Source organism: Rattus norvegicus, chromosome 17 (genome assembly GCF_036323735.1).
Source record: "Rattus norvegicus strain BN/NHsdMcwi chromosome 17, GRCr8, whole genome shotgun sequence".
Classification (NCBI taxonomy): Eukaryota; Metazoa; Chordata; class Mammalia; order Rodentia; family Muridae; genus Rattus; species Rattus norvegicus.
The window spans coordinates 3,735,644-3,757,092 of record NC_086035.1 but is presented as its reverse complement, the minus strand read 5'-3'; the positions used below and the strand labels follow the sequence as shown (position 1 = coordinate 3,757,092).

At 38.9% G+C, this 21,449-nt stretch overlaps 1 protein-coding gene across 1 annotated transcript; it reads right to left on the bottom strand.

Moving 5' to 3' along the window:
• Nucleotides 1–8,104: 8,104 nt before the first annotated feature.
• Ctsj (cathepsin J) lies at nucleotides 8,105–12,753 on the bottom strand. The gene is made up of 8 exons (NM_017121.2): nucleotides 12,683–12,753; nucleotides 12,299–12,435; nucleotides 11,850–11,972; nucleotides 11,555–11,701; nucleotides 10,874–11,098; nucleotides 10,261–10,423; nucleotides 9,174–9,291; nucleotides 8,105–8,403 (listed from the first exon to the last, which is right to left on the bottom strand). The coding sequence occupies exons 2-8, from the start codon at nucleotides 12,422–12,424 to the stop codon at nucleotides 8,301–8,303; spliced, it is 1,005 nt and encodes a 334-aa protein (NP_058817.1). The 5' UTR covers nucleotides 12,425–12,435; nucleotides 12,683–12,753; the 3' UTR covers nucleotides 8,105–8,300.
• Between the last annotated feature and the right edge of the window lie 8,696 nt (nucleotides 12,754–21,449).

Sequence of the window (21,449 nt, the reverse complement as noted above, 5' to 3'; positions counted from 1 at the left end):
TTTATACTTTCTCTAAAAAAATTATTTCATGTAGCTATCAGGTAGAACCGGTGTAGCAGGACAACTGATCACATTATTTTCTAAACATATTTTCATTCCATTAGTTCATAATAAGTTTAAGGTAATGTCATAGATCGATAAGGTTTAAGGAGTTACAGCAGAATTGTTTACATGTCATTTTATCATGCTATTATGTGACTAAACACTCATTAGCTATCTTCTAGATCCATCAGTTCATCATGAGTTTATTTATTTATTTGTTTGTTTGTTTATCTATTTATTTATGCATTCATTTATTGTATATGAGTACATTGTAGCTGTCTTCAGAAATCCAAGAAGAGGGTATCAGATCCCATTATACATTATTGTGAGCTGCCATGTGGTTGCTGGGAATTAAAATCAGGACCTCTGGAAGAGCAGTCAGTGTTTTTATCTGATGAGCCATCTCTCCAGCCACTCATAATTTTAAAGAAATAATTTTTATGTCACAAGTTAGTCCTGTTTTGTCAAAAAACAAGTCATCAGCCTTGTGTCTTATTTTGAAGTTGTGTATAGATAAACTAGTCAGTATTTTATTTTCTGTCCTTGTACCTATAATGAATTGTACATTTCCAGTGTATGACTTTCAGTTACCAGATCATGGTCTCATATCTAACCTAGAAGGAATGTTTTACTTGATTGTGAATTTGTTCCAAGCCTACTTTCTTTACCTAGTGCTATTAGTTTGTGACATGTGAAGGTTTACAGAACTCTATTTGCAGCTTTCATTCTACAGTGGGCTTGAAATTATTATCAGAAGTTACGAAATCATCAATTTGTCTATACGGCATTGCTACATGAGAGTACATCTTCATGTAGATTTCCAAGAAATTTGCCCAATAGAGTGGACAAATGCCCAGGAATGGTTAAGCTATTTAGTAGTGATAGGAAAGACATATCAATAGCAAGAAGCAATTCTGAGATGAAGTCTCTGAGGAATGTGCATCTGAGTTCATCCATGCAAAATGGTGGGCCATCTTTAGAAAACTCACTTGCTTGCCTTCGCCATTCCTAGATGCTTCTCGCACCATATTGTAGGTTGCTGCCTTGTCTGAATGATGGTATCATTCACCTTACAGAAGATTTTCAGTTTCAGGGTGTCCCATTTATTAATCATTAATCTAAGTGCTACGGTATTGGTATTCTGTTTAGAAAGTCTTTCCCTGTGCCAATGAGTTCAAGATCATTCCCAACTTTCTTGTCTGTCAACTCATTGTTTCTGGTTTTTTTTTTTGCCTCTTCTTTTTATTTTTAAGAAAGTGTGGCTTCAACAAACTTCCACACAGGTCATGGTGATTATGTAAGGCCAGCTGCAATGCTCAGGCACATTAAGCTTCTAAACCTAATTGCCTTGCATGGCTTGGGAAATCAATTTTTTTATTGATTAATTTTATTGGATTTATTTTTTTATTTATGTTTCAAATGTTATCCCCTTTCCCAGTTTTCTGTTTCTGGTTTTATTTTGAGGTCTTCAATACTATTTAAACTGACTTTTGTGCAGGGTGCTAGGAATAGATTTACTTGTATTCTTCTACATGCACCCATCTAGTTTGCCAAGCACCATTTGTCGAAGATGCCTTCTTTTTTCCAGTATGTATTTCTGGCTTCTTTATCAAAAATGCTTGTTCACATGTGTGTGTATTTATGCCTGGATCTTCAATTTGATTCTTTAATCATTATTTTTGTCTTTATGTCAATACCACTGATTATTAGTATGGCTGTTCTATAGTATAATTATAAATAAGAAGTGGTCAGACTTAGATCAACTTATTAAGTACTCTTTTGGCTATCCTGATTTTTACTTTTCAATATGAACTTGAGAATTATGCTTTCTTTTCTTTTTTATTGAATTTTTTATATACATTTCACATTTTATTCCCTTTCCTGGTTTCCTGTCCATAATAAGCCCATCCCACTCTCCATCATGTATAAGGGTGTTCCCCCTCCACACACACCCCCCTTTCCACCTCACCACCATGACATTCCCCTACATTGGGGTGTTCAGCCTTGCAGGACCAAGGGTTTCTCCTCCATTGGTGCCCAACAAAGCCATCCTCTGCTACATATGCAGTTGGAGCCATGGGTCTGTCCATGTTTACTCTTTGGGTAGTGGTTTAGCCCAGGGAGCTGTGGTTGGTTGGTATTGTTCTACTTATGGGGTTGAAAGCCCCTTCAGCTCCATCAATCCTTTCTCTAAGTCCTCCAACAGGGACACCATTCTCAGTTCAATGGTTTGCTGCTAGCATTCGCCTCTATATTTGACATGCTCTGGCTGACCCTCTCAGAAGACATATCAGACTCCTGTCAACATGCACTTCTTGGCCTCATCAATATTGTCTATGTTTGGTGGCTGTATTTATGTGGGCTGTATCCCCACATGGGGCAGGCTCTGAATGGCCACTCCTTCAGTCTCTGCTCTAAAATGAATATTTTTGCTCCCCATTTTAAGGAGGACTGAAACATCCACTATTTGATCATCCTTCTTCTTGAGCTTCATGTGGTCTGTAGATTGTATCTTGGGTAATACGAGATTTTGGGCTAATATCCACTTATCAGTATGTGCATACATTGTGTATTTTTTGTAATTCGGTTACCTCACTCAGGATATTTTCTAGTCCCATCCATTTGCCTATAAATTTTAGGAGGTCATTGTTATTGATAGCTGAGTAGTACTCCATTGTGTAGATGTACCACATTTTCTCTATCGATTCCTCTGTTGAAGGGCATTTGGGTTCTTTCCAGCTTCTGTCTATTATAAATAAGGCTGCTATGAACATAGTGGAACATGTGTCTTTGTTGTATGTTGGAGCATCATTTTGGGTACATGCCCAGGAGAACTATAGCTGGGTCCTCTGGAAGTACTATGTCCAATTTACTGAGGAACTTCCAGATTGATTACCAGAGTGGTTGTACCAGCTTGCAATTCCAGTAACAATGGAGAAATGTTCCTCTTTCTTCACATCCTCACCAGCATCTGTTGTCACCCGAGATTTTGATCTTAGACATTCTGACTGACATGACATGGAATCTCAGGATTGTTTTGATTTGCATTTCCCTGATGACTAACGATGTTGAACATTTCTTTAGGTACTTCTCAGCCATTTGATATTCCTCAACTGTGAATTCTTTGTTTAGCTCTGTACCCCACTTTTTAATAGTGTTATTTGGCTCTATTGAGTCTAACTTCTTGAGTTCTTTGTATATTTTGGATATTAGCTCTCTATCAGATATATGATTGGTAAAGATCTTTTCCCAATCTGTTGGTTGCCATTTTGTTCTAATAACACTGTCCTTTGCCTTACAGAAGCTTTGTAGTTTTATGATGTCCCATTTGTTTTTTCTTGATCTTAGAGCATAAGCCATTGGTGTTCTGTTCAGGAAATTTTCCCCAGTACCCATGTGTTCTAGACTCTTCCCCACTTTTTCTTCTATTAGTTTGAGTGTATCTGGTTTGATGTGGAGGTCCTTGTTCCACGTGTACTTAAGCTTTGTACAGGGCAATAGGAATTGATCAATTTGCATTCTTCTACATGCTGACCTCCAGTTGAACCAGCACCATTTGTTGAAAATGCTATCTTTCCCTATTGGATGGTTTTAGCTCCTTTGTCAAAGATCAAGTGACCATAGGTGTGTGGGTTCATTTCTGGGTCTTCAATTCTATCCCACTGGTCTATCTGCCTGTCTCTGTACCAATACCATACAGGTTTTATCACTATTGCTCTGTAATACTGCTTGAGGGTCAGTGATGGTGATTCCCATAGAAGTTCTTTTATCATTTAGTATAGTTTTTGCTATCCTGGATTTTTTGTATTCCAAATGAATTTGCAAATTTCTCTTTTTATTTCATTGAAGAATTGAGTTAGAATTTTGATGGGGATTGCATTGAATCTGTAGATTGCTTTTGGCAAAAATTGCCATTTTTACTATATTAATCCTGCCAATCCATGGGCATAGGAGGTTTTTCCATGTTCTGAGATCTTCAATTTCTTTCTTTAGAGACTTGAAATTCTTGTAATACAGATCTTTCACTTGCTTGGTTAAAGTCACACCGAGGTATGCAAACATAACTGTGGCTGGTAGAAGGATTTTCATCTGCAAGAAAGAAAATTATCTCTGGATGACATCAGACCCTAGTCTAGACTCTAGCAACAGACGTCTGCAAACTCTGCTGACCATCACCTGCTCATGTAGTCTGCATTCTTGTCTTCAGGGACTCCAAAAACTATTTTGCAACTTCAACTTTGTGCTTTTATTCCTAGTATTATGGCTTCTCCTCTCACTTCCTATACATTTATAAGAAATGTGTGTGTGTGTGTGTGTGTGTGTGTGTGTGTGTGTGTGTGTGTGTTATGTGTGTGTGGTGTGTGGTGTGTGTGTATTTTCTGGATTTCTTTTTTTATTTTTTATTTAATTTTTATTTTTTCTTCATTGTTTTATTGGATATTTTATCTATATTTCAAATGTTACCTCACTTCCCAGTTTCCCCTTCAGAGTGGTTGTACCAGTTTGCAATCCCACCAACAATGGAGTGTTCCCCCTTTTCCACATCCTTGCCAGCATCTGCTGTCACCTGAGTATTTGATCGTAGCCATTCTGATTGGTGTGAGGTGGAATCTTAGGATTGTTTTGATTTACATTTCCCTGATGACTAAGGATGTCAAACGTTTCTTTAGGTGCTTCTTAGCCATTTGGTATTCCTCAGTTGAGAATTCTTTAATTCTATACCACAATTTGTAATAACATTATTTGATTTTCTGGAGTCTAACCTCTTGAGGTCTTCGTATATTTTGGATATCAGCTCTCTCTCGGAGGTAGTGGAGATGTATTGCCCTGGATGTTTTTGGTTTTGTTTTTATGCTGGTATCTAGTTTCTGGGACTGGAGTGATTATAGGTCTAGGTGATGCTTTCTGGATTTGTCTATGTCTACGTGGATTATTTATTTCTTGAATTTTGCTTGTTTTCTGGATTTTCAGAGGATGCAATGGCTGTGTTTTCCTGGTAGGAAGTTTTCTTTGTACCTGCTAGTCGTGGCAGTTGGAGGTTCAAGATAAATATATTTCTGAGTATTGGGATCTTAAACTTAGGGATGTGGGGTAGGCAGAGTTCTGAAGAGGTTTATAGGGTGGAGTAGAACAGAGCACTACACCAGGGTCTGCTTATTTTGTCTTATTGGAATCTGGGAAACATTAAGAGCTTTACCCCAGGGGGTCTTCTATAGCACCAGGGATGACACTGGGAACTTGAATCCCAAGGAACAGAAGAAGGGTGGGGGGAGATCTTCAATTAACCTACTTGTTTCCTTGTGAGGAGTGTTTTGTGAGTTATCAAAGAATGCTAGATGTAATTAGGAGTTGAGATAAAACAGCAAGTGGGCAGAGGGATATTAAGTGAGGATGCTCTGTGGGATCCACAGAGCATGAGGCAGCAGGGAGGGAAGGCTGCAGCTCCAGCACTAGGGATGAAACTGGGCGGACTGTATCTGAAGAAGTAGAAGGAGAGGTATGAATATGCCTTTAGCCTACTTGTTGTCCAGGTTCTATTATCAGCATATTATTTCAGACAACTCTACATGAATGCAAGAATAAATATCCTCTACTCCCATCACTGTTATCTCATTTCAAGTTTTATTGTAAGGCAAAGAACATACACCAAGGGGCAGCAAACCCTTTTGTAAAGGGCCATGTTTTTCCTGACTTCTTTCCTGTCCCCACCACAATATTTCCTAAGTCTTAGATGTGTGAGTATTTTGTAGATGTGTCCATTGGGCCTAGGTGCTACAACTCTATTCTTATTGATTGCGATTTTATGAGTGGTTGCAAAGAGACATTTTTTTGATGATGGGTAAAACCTATGCTTATCTGTGTGTATAAGATCAATGTTTATATAGTATTGTCAGAGATTGTGTTGATTTAGTAAATTATTGCCTGTAGATCCTTCTCCTTCTACAAGTATGATTTCATTCTTACTGAGTAGTTATCTAGGTTTCCAATACCAGACACAACATTCCTCTTTCGAGCATGTCTTATGTACAGCTAGAGAGCCATTGGTTACCACCAAGGTGAACCATTATTACAGAAGACACCATGCACATGGGCCTAAAGATCCATGATCTGGAACTAATATGAATACTCCCTCCCGAAGAAGTAGTTTTCTTTGTTTTATATTTGGTATATATTTTGATATTTATTTAATATTTCTTCATGAAATCATATGGAGGTTTTAAAATAGATCCTATGATTATCATAGATTTTGTTGACATCTGCTGTAGTGTCTCATTTCTTGTTTCTAATTTTATTCATTTACATCAGCTCTTATTATCCTTTAATTTGGCTAAGAATTTATAATTTTGTTTATTTTTTCAAAGAACAAACTTTGGTTTCACTGATTTTCTTTCATATTTTAGAAAAGAGTCTTTTTAATAATCATTCATTCGTGTAATGTGCTTTGATCAAATTCACTCACTATACTTTCTTCAATTCCCCCTTATCCTCCTTCTCTCCTTTCCCTCCAAACCACACCTGTTATCCTTATTTTTAAAAAGTTTCTATTACCTACTGAGTCCCCTCATTGCATGTGGAGTGTGGATAGCCTACCAGGGTTCATTTTTATGAACCCTCCCACTCCCCCACCTATAAACCACCAGTGTTCAATAGCTTCTCAGATGGGGTGAAACTTTCTTTGTGCCTCTCATATATATGCTGGGATCTTTGTAGCTTGATTTTTCTATAAATTTTATTCATACCATACCAGACATTATAAAGACTCACTCTTTTCACTGAAGATAAAAAGGCCAAATGTATAGAAGCAGAGAATTTAAAAGGTGTAGAAGACTATTCACTGAAAAATTGGAAAGAAAGGGGAAGAAAAATAAAGATAAGGTGGATAATGTTTGGTCAATCCAATTGAGGGGAAATTATTCTATTCACCAGTACTGCTACAGTCTAACATAAGTATCTAGAAACTCCCAGATGTCTCCAGAGGATTATAGAAATTCTAATATTTGAATATATTTCAGCTGTAGTTACATTGATTGTGTACGTGTGCATTTTTGCCCATGTAAACTGAATTAAAATTTGCTCCATAAAGGGCAAATATTATGCCTCTATTAAATGAAAGGTTTAATTAAAATTCAAAAGCAAAGCAATTTAGATTTCATCTTTTCCTTTACACCTTTTAGTCAAGCTTAATTCCAATAAAGGAGTATGAAAGGCACAGTCTATGAAAAGTTGGAGTAAAATCTGCATAGACCAGCTTCATTATCCACTTGGGACATAGACTAAGAACAGCACCAAATGTTTGAGACCATGTATATAAAGCTGTATATGAATATATGTGAATACATGCATATACATACATACATACATACATACACATATGTACATACATACATACATACATACATACATACATACATACAATTTTTCATACATACATGCCCATGGCCTAGTTTAGAACATCAGGTAATATGCTCAAGGTTTAACAACAGTAACCAGTAATACCATATAACAGTGTCTACAAAGAACTATATCAAAATGCTTCTCTTGCCACTCATGTATGTTGAGGCACTGAAGATTCTGGAAGTGTCACCTGAACCACAGTCCTGTGATGATCTTGATGTCTCTGACATAGTAACTAGAAAGTTAGGACATAGTTGAGGTGTTAGACAAGGGAGAGGCACAGCTCAGCACATGATCCGCCATCACACTTCGCAGAAAATTGAAAGTTGGTAAATTCATGATGGTTAAAAGGTGTCAAACCCAGAAATGTTCGTATAATCTTTTAGCCCAGGGATGCTGGTATTTTGAACTCTGTAAGCAGGCCATAACTAAAATGGAATAAAGATAACCACAGAAGAACAACTTACTCTTTCTTCTCAAAGGTCACCATTATGCTCAGTACTGTCTTCAAGGTAAGTTGCATGTTTGACCACACACACATACACACATACACACAATCACTTTCCAAAAAGAGAAAGAAGCTACAAACTATACTTCAATTAAACCTTTTAAAAGACACCATTTGCACCATTACAAAAACTGAAAATCAAATAACTCCAGGAATCTTGAAGACACATCAGTACAGAATTTTATTACAGTAGTTGCCATGCTGTTGTAGAACAAGTGGGTTCCAGATTCCACACCACAAGGTAGCTTTTTAGCTACTCAACTGTTGAAAGCACTCAGGAGAGACTGGTTACTGTGAAGTGGAAGGCACTAAATGCTGTCTCCACCATGTCCTCCTGTGGTGACCAACAGGCAGCTCAGAATATATCGGGGAAGCTGGCTTGTGAAGCAATTCCACAGTGGTTGTTGCGATCTTTGGCTATCTTCATGAAGCCATTAATGCCCCATTCTTCACCCCAACTAAAAGGAAATGTGCATTTCATTTAGTATAAAGAACATGAACTTATTGCAACAACTGGCAAGAGGTCAACTTAACAGAAGGAGCAGAAAACGTTGAAGGCCTGTTCCTGAGTACCAAGAGGCACCACACACAGGACTCTGAAGACCGCAGCAGAGAAAGGGTAGTTCAATGCAAACACATTTGTGAGATTTTTAAAAAGCAATGGCACAAAATGACACTGATATCCAAGGAACCAGTGACAGAATGGGAAGGTTATGATCACACATATGTGAGTAGGTTGTCTAAGTTGTAGGAGAGCTCAGAAGTTATGGACTGGGTATCAATGTAAAGAGCTGTTTAAAAGCCAGATTAACACAGTAGTGTCCCTACAGTGTAAGTCCTCCAGATACAGAGACAGACATACCTGGAGGAAGCTGGCTAGCCAGTATAGACAATAAACTTCTAGATCAGTGAGACTCACTCCCTCAATATAAAAGATGGATAATGGCTAAAAGACAACTGATGTTAACAGCAGATCTCAATTGCACATTCAGATGTTCATAGACATGCAAGCATGCATGCATGCACACATACCTCATTCATGTTCGTAAGAATGAACAGACTTTGTTCGATTTAAATGGGACAATGTTTCCTAGGCTGTATACTCAAACACTGACAGCAAGAAATAATCCATTTGTGAATCCTCTAGAAGGGCACCCAGTGCTCTTAAACATTGATCCACTTCTCTAGGACCCTGAACTTTAAATATAGAATTTCTGTCAGTTTATACCTGTTCTTGATCAGCCAGTAGTTATTGCCATCTGTTTCATTTCCCTCAAATCCATAGCCAACCACCAGCACTGCATGATTCACAACATAACTGCTGCAATTTGGCTCATGATAAACACCTGAGAGATAAAATGGAAGTTGCCATGAGATACAAAGGATACCTGACAGTGAGCACTGCCACCAGCAATAGGGAGGCGTTTCCAAAGATCCCTGGAATGATGCAAATCATAACCAGACATAAGAGTAAAATGAATTGTTAGTGAGAATACTAATATATGTATGTGTATGTGTGTATATATACGTATATACAGTTTCACAGAAAACTGAAGAAAACAAAAGAAGTGTAGATTTGTTGATAAACACTTGCCCAGGTGTAGAGAGAATCTTTTGTGCTGTATGGAAGTATGACCTGTCAAAAATTTGCTTTTGGCCTATTCACTTAACAGGAACTAGGATGGTGAAGTTCTGATATAGAAAGAGGACTTACGGGAAAATCGTCAGGCACAGGAAGATTCATCCCAGACACAGAAGAAGACAGTCATATGAAACTGAGGATCATGTAACCAGCCACATGACAGAAGTTAGCATCAAATAGACAGATAGTTAAGATATGAGCTAGTCAGTGAACATGTTTAAACATTTATTTATATATAATTAAGTCTCAGAGTCATTATTTTGGGGAACTGGGAAAGCTTGTCATTGTACCTAGGTGCATATAAGAATATTTAATTTTTTTCGCTAAAATCTCATGCCAAGTAAAAGTCACTCAATAAGAAGTTACTTAATTAAAGGGACTCATTAGTAATTTGATTTCAGATAGACAGTCTCCACAAAACATCTAAGTGCATCCACCAAATTGAGGATAGTTTAAATTAAGCTAACCATAAATTTTATAACTTATGAGGTACTTACTTTCATGAGAGGGTCATACCAGTTAAAGACAGAACTCAGTATGAATGGGTAGGGAAGGGGATCAGGAACCCAAACTCACATACAATCTTGTAGATAAGAACATAGCATGGCATAGCATCGGGATGCCACAATTTTTTCCTTTTTTCTTTTTCACATCTAGAAGGAAATATACTTACCTCCACTGTAGAATCTGAAAGAGTCATGAGAAGCATCAATTGCCGCAGAGACGGGCCCAATAGATGCTACAGCAACCCATAGGTAAAGCTCATTCGGTGGGAGGTTCACAAAACCTGTGATGTTAGCACTAGCGTTCTCACTGTGGTACCTGCAGGGTCCGTCCTTTAGACAGGAAAGAGATGAGACTCAGTTACTTACACCTGCCTTCTGAGGAGTCTGAATAAGAACCACAGCACTGCTCAGCACCCCCATCTCTGGACTGTTTCACTTCCTAGGAAGTGAAAAAAATAGAAAGATCTGGAACTCAGTTCTCATGCCTTCAATGATACCTCACAGGTTTTTCTGTCCATAAGAAAATTTTATAGGAGGGAACCTTTATTTTATGTGGAAAGGTTTGTATATTTTCCATGTGCATGAAAGCAGGAACAGCTATATGGGAACTGTCACCTCAGAAGCTGTTCAGTGTCTGAGATGGCAGACATTGTAATGACAGCAATTGCGGTATATAGAAAAATCTACCTTCCAATGGGAATTCAGAAGACAATGGATATTTCTGGAAGTGTCTTTATGCTTAAGGGTGAGATATAATGACAAAATAGGAAGTCCACTTACTTTTCCTTCATATGGATAGGTTGCCTCAGCCTCAAGACCTTTATTTTTCAAAACATAATTGAATGCTTGGTGTGCAGTACCCCAACGGCAGCCATTATTTCCTTCACTTTTAGAACAGTCCAATAGATTCTGCACACTTAGAGGGGTGAGGTTGCCAGTTTTTGAGAACATCTGACCTTCTATCGCACCAACTGCAGCAAAAGCCCAACAAGAGCCGCATTTACCCTGAGTCAGAAAGAAAATATTGTCATACATAAACAAATACCAACATCAGCAACAACATGGATAGCACAATAACTTATGGAAATGGTGTACTGGCAGTTGCTAGATGCCAAGGGAAGGATGGTACTCTCCTAGAAGTTATGACTGCTGGCAGTTTGCTCACCCCCCAGTCCATGGTCACACACAGGAATATTTGAGCAGGACCTATTGGTTTTATGGGTTACTAATGACAACAGAAAAAACAAATAAATTCCAGAGACTGATGTGGTAGAGGATGATAGCTAGAGAGAGGTGTATGTGATGGATTGCTCAGGTAAATATTCATCGTACATATGTATGAAGCCTTTATAGAAGAAAAAATGTACTGCATATTTTCCCACACTCAACACCCACACAGAGATATCAAGTAATTTATTTTCAAAGTGGTTTAAGAAGAGGAGCTCTGTGCCACTGTCTTACCTGATTCCGTACAGGAGTCACATAGCCTTCCTTTCTCCAATCCTTAAAGTTGGGTAAACCAATAGAGACTTGTTTCTGGGCACTTGGGTTTGTCACAGCAGCCGGAATTAGAATATCACTCAATGATTTTCTGAATTCTTCACCAGTCTTCAAGGAAAATAACATTAGTAAAAATCAAAGACACACACACACACACACACACACACACACACACACACACACACACACCCCACATACAAGACTCCATGTAAAGCACTTAAGAGAACACAGTGTGAAACAACCATGTAACACTCACTGTATCAGCAAAGGCATTCATTTCCATAGTGAAGCCATTCTTCCCCAGGCCATTCTCCTTGTTGTGCAGTTGGATCATTTTCAAGTTTTCTTCCCATACTGCCCTCTTCAGTTCTTCTTCCACCTGTAAATGAGCACAATTTATGCCATTTCTTTCTAAACTCCTGGAGAAGCTGACTATGTGTAGTTGCTTCGCAGGTGAACAGAGACCAAATAGTCTCAGTATACTATACCCACAAATTCTCCAAATACTGAGGAAAAGGAAATATGGTCACCCCATGCTCACAATGATTGTGATTAGATAATCTCACGGTGAAGGGGTGTGTGTGTGTGTGTGTGTGTGTGTGTGTGTGTGTTTGTGTGTTCTGTGATCTATAATTTGCCTAGACACTTGCAACAGCAATGAAAATTCACTCTTAGGCCCTTCTGCACAGTTTCCAGTTTACCAACCGGGCTATATGATTTTGCATATTTAGTCTTCCAGTCTTGCCATTCAGCATCCAAATTGGGATCACGTGCTGGGGCACCTGAGGCCACTCCAAAGCACAGGATCACCAGAAAGACAGCAGGCGTCATGTCTTAAGAACCTGGAAAGGGATGAGAGATGAAGACATGACTGCACCAATATTGTTTAAATGTTTTCTTACCATTTCCTAAGAAAATAAACCATCCATGGTCAATAAAATTCTTTGAAATGTGTGTATATACACAGAGAGATGCTAATCCTTAGACTATAATCTCCTTTGAGGAGATCTGCCTAAGACTCCATAGAATCTCTCAAGTCCCCCCACCAAGATAGCTTCCCATTTTGCCTTGGCACAGGCAGGGCCTCACCTGTGGTGACTGATGCTGTCTTGGTCCTCCACAGACTCAACTCTTCAGAGGTTGCTGTGGTCCTGAGATCTGGCCAGCAATACCTCATGCAGAATTTAAATCCCAAGTATGTGGACAACTGACCGCACCCCTCAGTCCTGGTCTTCTTTTGATTGGCTGTGTTGGTGACTGGATAAGACCTCCAGGCTCTGGGACTTCAGGCTCTTTCTGAGATATGATGTCATCCTGATGCTAGAAGGTTGACCCTGTTGACAGTGGGGAGCTAAATTTGTCAACCTTGTCAAAGGAAGTTAGATAGCAATCCTGTAGGCCTTGGATCACATTCTATCTGGCGTTTTGCTTGCTGATTATATTTACTGGAATATCTGTGTGGTGGTGTACATTTGCCATTTAGAATGTGGAGTCCATGTACTCTATTTGTGTTTAGGACAGCTATGGTTGGATCCTGTGAGAGCATTGACCATGGAATGTTCTTTTCCCCTGTGTCATGGTGTAACAGAGCTAAATCTCGTGAGATTCTTTAGGAGACAGTGACTCCCAAAGTGAAAAGTAATGTTTAAGCCTGAACCACAATAGGAACTATGTATAAGTGTGCTATGAGGGGTCTTATGAAACTCTCTGGCTTTTCTCTTGGAGATTAAATTAAGCTGCCATCTAGAATCACCATTTTACATATCATTTTTCATTGTGATAACACACAACTGGAAGTGTCTATATTTACCATTTTCAGGACACATTTTGGTGTCCTTAGGAGCTGACACATTGTTAAGCACCATGGAGATACATTTAGAAGAATCTTTTTTACAAAGTGGCTTTGGGCAGTAATCTAAACAGTAATCCTCTACTCTACCCCTTTCCCTTAGCACCCACCCTCCCTTGTTCTCTTGATAGACATTTGGCTACTGCTTTGGGTTGAGTGATTTTCCTTACAAGAGTCCCGATGAAACATTTTCCATCGCCACAGTATTAAAAAGTGAAACCATTAGGAAGTATATTATCTTATAATAATGACTTACATTTTCTCATTTCTCATTTTCTCAGGTTCCGTCATATCCCATGCCATAGAGATGCCATATTTGATTATTGCATTTGGTGGCTTCCTTAGATCCAGGAAGAAATGTATGGTATTTATCTACTGAATACCATATACTACTTAAGAAATGGCTAAATATTGAGGATATATTGAAGGATAAGTTTTTCAGGTTCACATAAGATTTTTAGAGAAATTGAAAAAATCAATAGGAGGCTGCAGCTCTTACTGCATTGCACATAGCCTTCAGTGCTCTGTTTATCTTCTGATTATTTTATACTTCAGACTCCTGATTTATTTTTCAATCCATTTTTTGCAAATATCATACAGTGCAATTTTTATCATATTCTTTTCTGTCCCCTAACTCCTATTAGATCTCTTTTCTCTACCTACCAATATAATTTCATGCTCTTTTTCTCTCACCTGCTAAAAGGAAAAAATGCCACTAAAACATAGTGTCTGATTTATGTTGGCCAATTATTCTTGAGTGTGCAGATTGCCTTAGACTGTGTGTGATACACTCAGTGTCACACCATTGGAGCAATCTGATGTTCTTCCTCCAAGTAGCTATTATTTGTAAATAGCTTCTTGACTAGTGTCAGAGCTTTCTGCATATTTCCATTTCTTCATGCTGGGATTGTTCTGGTTAAGTGCTGTAGGTCTCGGGCAATGCTATGGCAGTCATTGAAGTGTGCTCTAGACGCTAGGACCATCCTGATTCCCAGTGGAGTTTGAAAACTGCTGTCATCGAGTTGTTGTAAGATGATAGGAGTATAAACTGCCTAGGACAAGATAGGGCATTTCAGTGTTACTCATCTGACATTCCCTTTGAACACAAAGCAAAATGGAATGGACAATTTTCGCAAATGCTTTGATTTCCGTGACTGCCAGGTCCTCACAAGTGGTCCTGGAGCAACCCCTTGACAGTACATATGTACCTACATCTCTCATTATGAATAACTTCATCTTATTTTCCAGTCATCATAACAAGACTCCAAGAGTGATTCTCTAAGTATGGTTTGAGAACATAACAATCCATGGGGTAATATACAGATTATGGAAATGGACAAAGAACAACTGTGGGGAATAATATGAAATACCTTTAAAATTAATGGAATATTGTGCAACCAGGTATCATCAATGTATATCAAACATGCACTAGTTTTAGACAAAAGCCAATTTTCTTTTCTGCCTAGAGGGAAGGCTTTGCCATTTCCATGGGTCTGAGGCACTGAGGTTTTTGACATGACCGTGTACATTTTAAGGGCACATATTCAGTCAGAATTTTGTTCACTCTCTACAGAGTTTATTTTAGTAAGTATGATTTGAATAGGCTTAGACACACAGGTATTGATCCTATGTTTCTTATTCATATAAAGGAATTTAAAAGGCTACCTTATCTGTGGAAGTCTATTACTTCCTGATTTCCAATGAAGCATCAAGTACAATGTCATCATTATGGGGGTGTTATGACAGCATTTATAAGGTGTAACCGACTATGGAAATGATACTAACCATGAAGCCAGAGAAATAATGTTGTTGATAGGACCAAAGCACAACAGTAGCATAGAGTCTTTCTCAATAAGAAAATGGTTCCCACCTTAATGGATACTTTCTCAGTAGGGCTTATCAAAACTTCTCATTAGAATGCTAATGGTGTCTCTGATCACAGATAGAGAAAAACCTTAGATGCTATACATTGATGATTCGTGTGATAGACAGGTCTTTGTTTGGCACAAGTCCCTGTAAACCTGACCCATATTTGATAAATTTTGGAAATCAAAATGGAAAAAAACAAACAAAACAAACAAACTGGAAGCCCCAATGTGAGAATGTAAACATATAATTTCTTTTTTTATCCTGGCAAGGCTGGACCTCCCCAGTATAGAGGAATGTCAGGGTGGGAAAGGGGGGTGGTTGGGGAGGGGAACCACCCTCATAGAAGAAGGAAGAGAGGATGGGATAGGGGCCTTATGGACGGGAAACAGAGGAAGGAAACAACATTTGAAATGTAAATAAAAAATATCTAATAAAAAAGAAATTTGTTAAAAGAATTATTTAATCTTAATTTTTACACTCTAGATTTTATCCCCCTCTCAGTTCACCCTCTGACTGTTCCACATCCCATACCTCTTTCCCCTATACCCCCCATTTCCATGAGTATGTACCCAACCCCCCAAACCTCCACCCCACCAGACCTCCTCACTTTCTGGGCCTCAAGTCTCTTGAGGGTTAGGTGCATCTTCTCTGACTGAACCCAGACTTGCAGTCCTCTGCTGTATATGTGTTGGGGCCTCATATCAGCTGGTGTATGCTGACTGGTTGGTGGTCCAGTGTCAGAGATTTCAGGGGTCCAGGTTAATTGAGACTGTTATTCTTCTTACAGGATCACCCTCCTCCTCAACTTCTTCCAGCTTTTCCCTAATTCAACCACAGGGGTTACCAGTTTCTGTCCATTGGTTGGGTATAAATATCTGCACCTGACTCTTTCAGCTGTTTGTTGGGTCTTTTGGAGGGCAGTCATGATAGGCCCCTTTTTGTGAGCACTCCATAGCCTCAGTAAATTGTGTCAGGCCTTGGGCCTTCCCCTTGAACTGGACCCCACTTTGGGTCTCTCTCTCGACCTTCTTTTCCTCAGGCTCTTCTCCATTTTTGTACCTTCAGTTCTTTAGACAGGAACAATTATGGGTCGGAGTTTTTGACTGGGGATGGCAACGCCATCCCTCACTTTATACCCTGTCTTTTTGCTAGAGGTGGGCTCTACAAGTTTCCACTCCCCACTATAGAGCATTTCATCTAGGGTTCCTCTCTTTGAGTCCTGAGGGTCTCTCACTTCCCAGGTCTCTGGTACATTCTGGAAGGTGCCCCTACTTCCTACCTTCCAAGGTTGCCTGTTTCCATTCTTTCTGATGGTCCTCAGGGCTTTAGTCCTCTTCCCATACCCAATATCTGATCACATAATTTCTTAATATCAGAGTTTGCAGCTAATTGATACTAGTCTTGTAGTAAGATTCAACTGAGAAATAAGAGGAGGTACATGGGAAAAACACAGAATAGGAAACAGAGAAGGAAGTCGAATGTGTAAATTTGCACCTTAAAAAGATGTCCTCTCCAGGAGTGGAATCCAGTAGCTGGAATTAAATTCAGTGTTCCTTGACACATCAATAAAACAAGTTTTGCCAGCAAACACTACTCAAAATATAACTTGCCTTCCCTCTGCTTCTTTCCTCAGAGTTAGTGTAAAGACCACCAACTAATATCTGTCATGGTGGCTGTCTCTTAAGGATTCCTTACTCACACCTTGATAAATGTACTTGGCTCTGCATCACAGATTTCTGTAAGTTGTTTAATTTTTCTCAATTCTTCAATGTTATTTTTCTCATAGGTTACATAGAACCCAGAAATCCTGTATAGAAAGAGGTCTGAGACATCTCCAGTCTGTACCACCTTGAATACCATTGAGGGATTGGACCAAGGAGTTTCTCTGATATTGGTGGAACTAACATGTATATATATATATATATATACATATATATATATATATATGTGTGTGTGTGTGTGTGTGTGTGTGTGTATGTGTGTGTGTGTGTGTGTGTGTGTGTGTGTATCTTTTCTGTGGCCAGAAGCAGCTTGTCACAACTCTGTAATGTCAGGTAGGCCAGTTAAATTCTATTATGACAACTGCCTTTCAAAGACACTTATGAAGAACTGAGTTCACTGAGAAGGGGAAATGACAGAAAATCTTTCTTACTTTTCACATATAGAATCTTTACACATTAAAGCACACAAAGCTCCAACTAAGCATATAAGACTGAGTTTATACTGTAGTCTTAATTTGCTTGATGACCTCTAAGGATGTATGCTCTTCATTTTCCCCTTCCAAATGTATTGACACATTCTTCAGTCTCTAACATATACCTCTAAGACCATCCTTTGGCAGAATTTGTGATATGTGGGAGAAAAATGCACAGAATGCATAAAGATGCCTGAGTGATTTTGCATTAGGCAATTATAGTGAACTCTAGCTTGAAAGACTTATAGGTGAATTTCCGTCACTCTGTGTCCCACTGACAAATGACTCTGAACCTTGAGTCAGATACTCTCTGAGCACAAAGAGATAGATACAATCAGCAGGAAGGAGCTAGTCAACAGGAACAGAAGCCTTGGGCCAAAACAGTTCTCCTTCCCTAATTCACATCTACCTATGTGATCTCTGACAGACATAAGGCCCTATATCTTCTTTCTCTCTCATTTTTCTACCTCCCTCAGACTTCCAATTCTATTATATTCCTTATTGAATTTGTATTTGACTGTTCAAAACCAAAGAGAAAAATAATGTAGCAGAGATATACGCTCAATATAACATTTGTTCATAATAAGATATAAGGTACATGCATTATAAAACCATGATGAGGCTTTGTGGATACCTGGTGCCTCATTGTTGCTCTGAATCCCTGGCCACGAGGAGACACTTCACCTGTGAGAGCTAATGAGTTGTTTATTGACACCAGGAATGATTCTCAGGCACTAAAATTATCCTACCCTTATTGTGGAGTAATATTCATGAAGTATTATTATATGTGGGCATAAAGGTTGTAAGGCACTAGGGGATTATGATGCACACAAAAGATTTGTCTTTGGAATATATCCAGTACATCCACATACACATTCCTTATAATATCATACTAATATAAAAGTTAAAAGACATCTCATGAAGTGAGAAACAGCACTTGTGCCGAAAATGCTGCTGATGGGTTCCACTGGGCAATCTTCTCCAAGGAGAATGCTTTGGAAGTTTGTAGGTTCGACCTATATCTACTGTGACGTTCTTCACCTGTGACAGGCTGGACAGATGGCATTGATGAAGATTCAGGAGGTCCTTGTGATCTTAGCCTATGTTTATTGCTGACAAGAAGGCCTGTGTGAGCCGAATTACAATTCTGAAAGCCAATGGTCACTGAGATAATGCACAGGGTCTTAATCCTCTTGCGAATACATATTAATACACAGTCTAGAGAACTCATGTCTTGAAAGGACAGAAGTGCAATCCTGTAAACCATTCCCATAGTTCTATTTTTTAGTCCTTTCACCGGATAGTATCTTTGCATTACCAGAACTCACTGCTTGGGGCTAATTTCATAGCACATCAGAACCAGCTTGGGTTTAAACCATTATTATATCATAGGTACTTCTTGGGCTAGGGCCATATCTGAGTTCTCTGGTGGCCTGCCTGGAGCTTGCTTTTGTTTCCTTGATCTTACCAGAGTTCATGGTGACAAATTTTTGTCTGACATGCAATACATTCCTAGAACACAGCATGGTTTATAAATTAACCCAAATGTTTTTAAGTTATCATTCTTACATTTATATAATGAGACTTGGCACATGTATGTGTGGGTAATGTGTGTTTCTTTCTAGACAAAATATTCATGCTACTTCATCTTTTCCCACATTGTTTCACACAGACAAAACCTAGAATTTCAGTGGACAACATCTGTTCTTTCCTCTGGATTTCCCCATAATTTACAGAACACACTTAGTAGCACATTAATGTCTTTTACATGACAAGCTTCTGAATGCCATTGCAATTCTCTTAAAAAACAATATAGCCACATTCCATTTATTGTAGAGTCTAGCCCCATCAGTCTATGATGATATCACACTCAGGGGCCTGAGCCCTCTACATCAAATAGCAGTCAAGAAAATGCCCTAAAACATGCCCAGAGTTCAATCTGCTATTTCTCAAATGAGTTTCCCTTTCCCTTGTATGTTTAGCTAACAACTAAGATTAGTTATCATAGTTGGTTTGGCAGACATAGCATGTATCATAGAAAAATTTTTTTGCTTCCCTTTCTTTCAACTCTTTCAAATAATTTATCACTTTGCATAAAACTCAAGTCCTAGTGGATCAAATACCTCAGCATAAAACCATATATACTGGATTTAATAGATGAGAAAGTCAAAAGTAGCCTTGAATGCATTGGCACAGGGGAAAATTTCCTGAACAGAACACCAATGGCTCAGGCTTTAAGATCAATACTTGATAAATGGGACCTTTTGAAACTAAAAAGCTTCTGTAAGAGAAAGGACACTGTTAATAGGACAAAATGGCAGTCCACGTATTGGGGGGGAAAGACATGATTAACCCTACATCACACAGAGGGCTAATATCCAAAATATATAAAGAACTCATGAAGTTATACTTCAACAATACAAATAACACAATTAAAAATGAGGGCACAAAGCTAAACAAAGAATATTTTTATTGGATATTTTTAATTTACATTTCAAATGTTACCCCCTTTCTTGGTTTCCTATTCCTAAACTCCCTATCCAATCCCCCTTCCTCCTTCTATGAGCATGCTCCCCCTCCCCAACCACCTACCCCATTCTTGCCTCCCCTGACATTCCCTTACACTGGGGTTTGGAGGGGGTCCAGCCTTGGCAGGACCAAGGGCTTCTCTTCCCATTGGTGCCCAACAAGACCATCTCTGCTACATACAGAACTGGAACCATGGGTCTGTCTATGTGTAATCTTTGGGTAGTGGTTTAGTCCCTGGGAGATCTAGTTAGTTGGTATTGTTGTTCTTATGGGGATGTAAGCCCCTTCAGCTCCTTCAATCCTTTCTCTAATTCCTCCAACAGGAGTCCTGTTCTCAGTTCAGTGGTTTTCTGCTAGCACTCACCTCTATTTGACTTGCTTTGGCTGTGTCTCTCAGCAGACATCTGTATCCAGTTCCTGTCAGCATGCACTTCTTAGTTTCATCATCGTATCTAGTTTTGGTGGGTGGGGCAGGCTCTGAATGGCCATTCCTTCAGTTTCTGCTCCAAACTTTGCCTCCATATCCCCTCCTATGAATATTTTTGTTTCCCCTTTTAAAAAGGAATGGAGCATCTGTATTTTGGTCATCTTTATTTTTGAGCTTCCTATGGTCTGTGGATTATATCTTGGGTAATTCGAGCTTTTGGGCTAATATTTACTAATAACTGAGTGCGTACAATGTGTGTTTTTTATTGGATTTTTTAATTTACAGTTGAAACGTTACTCCCTTCCCCCACCCAACCACACACCCCTTACCTCTACCCACCCTGACATTCCTGTACAGTGGGGGGTCCAACCTTGGCATGACCAAGAGATTCTCCTCAAACTGGTGCCCAACAAGGTCATCCTCTGCTACATATGCAGCTAGAGCCATGGGATTGTCCATGTGTACATTTTCAGTGGTAGTTTAGGCCCTGGAGCTCTGGTTGGTTGTTATTGTTGTTCTTATGTGGTTACAAGCCCCTTAAGCTCCTTCAGTTCTTTTTCTAACTTCTCCAATGGGGACCACATTCTCAATACAATAGTTGGCTATGAGCATTCACCTCAGTATTTGTTATGCTCTGGCAGAGTCTCTCAGGATACATCTATATCAGGTTCCTGTCAGCATGCAATTCTTGGCATCAGCAATATTCTCTGGACTTGGTGACTGTATGTATATGAGCTGGATCCCCCAGGTGGGAATTCATCCCAGGAAATTCAGAAATCATAGATGTGAAACTTCAGTGTATAAATCAATGTTTTCTGAGGGTCTGAGGCTAAAACCACCTTGGTATAACTCTGAAAAGTCAGGTTGACAATCAAATTCTATTAAAACCTTAACAGTTCAAAAATATTAATGAATAGAACTGAGGTTTTTGAGTATGAAATAGACAGGAACTTCTTCATCTTTACTGCTAGAAGGTATTCATGGTAAA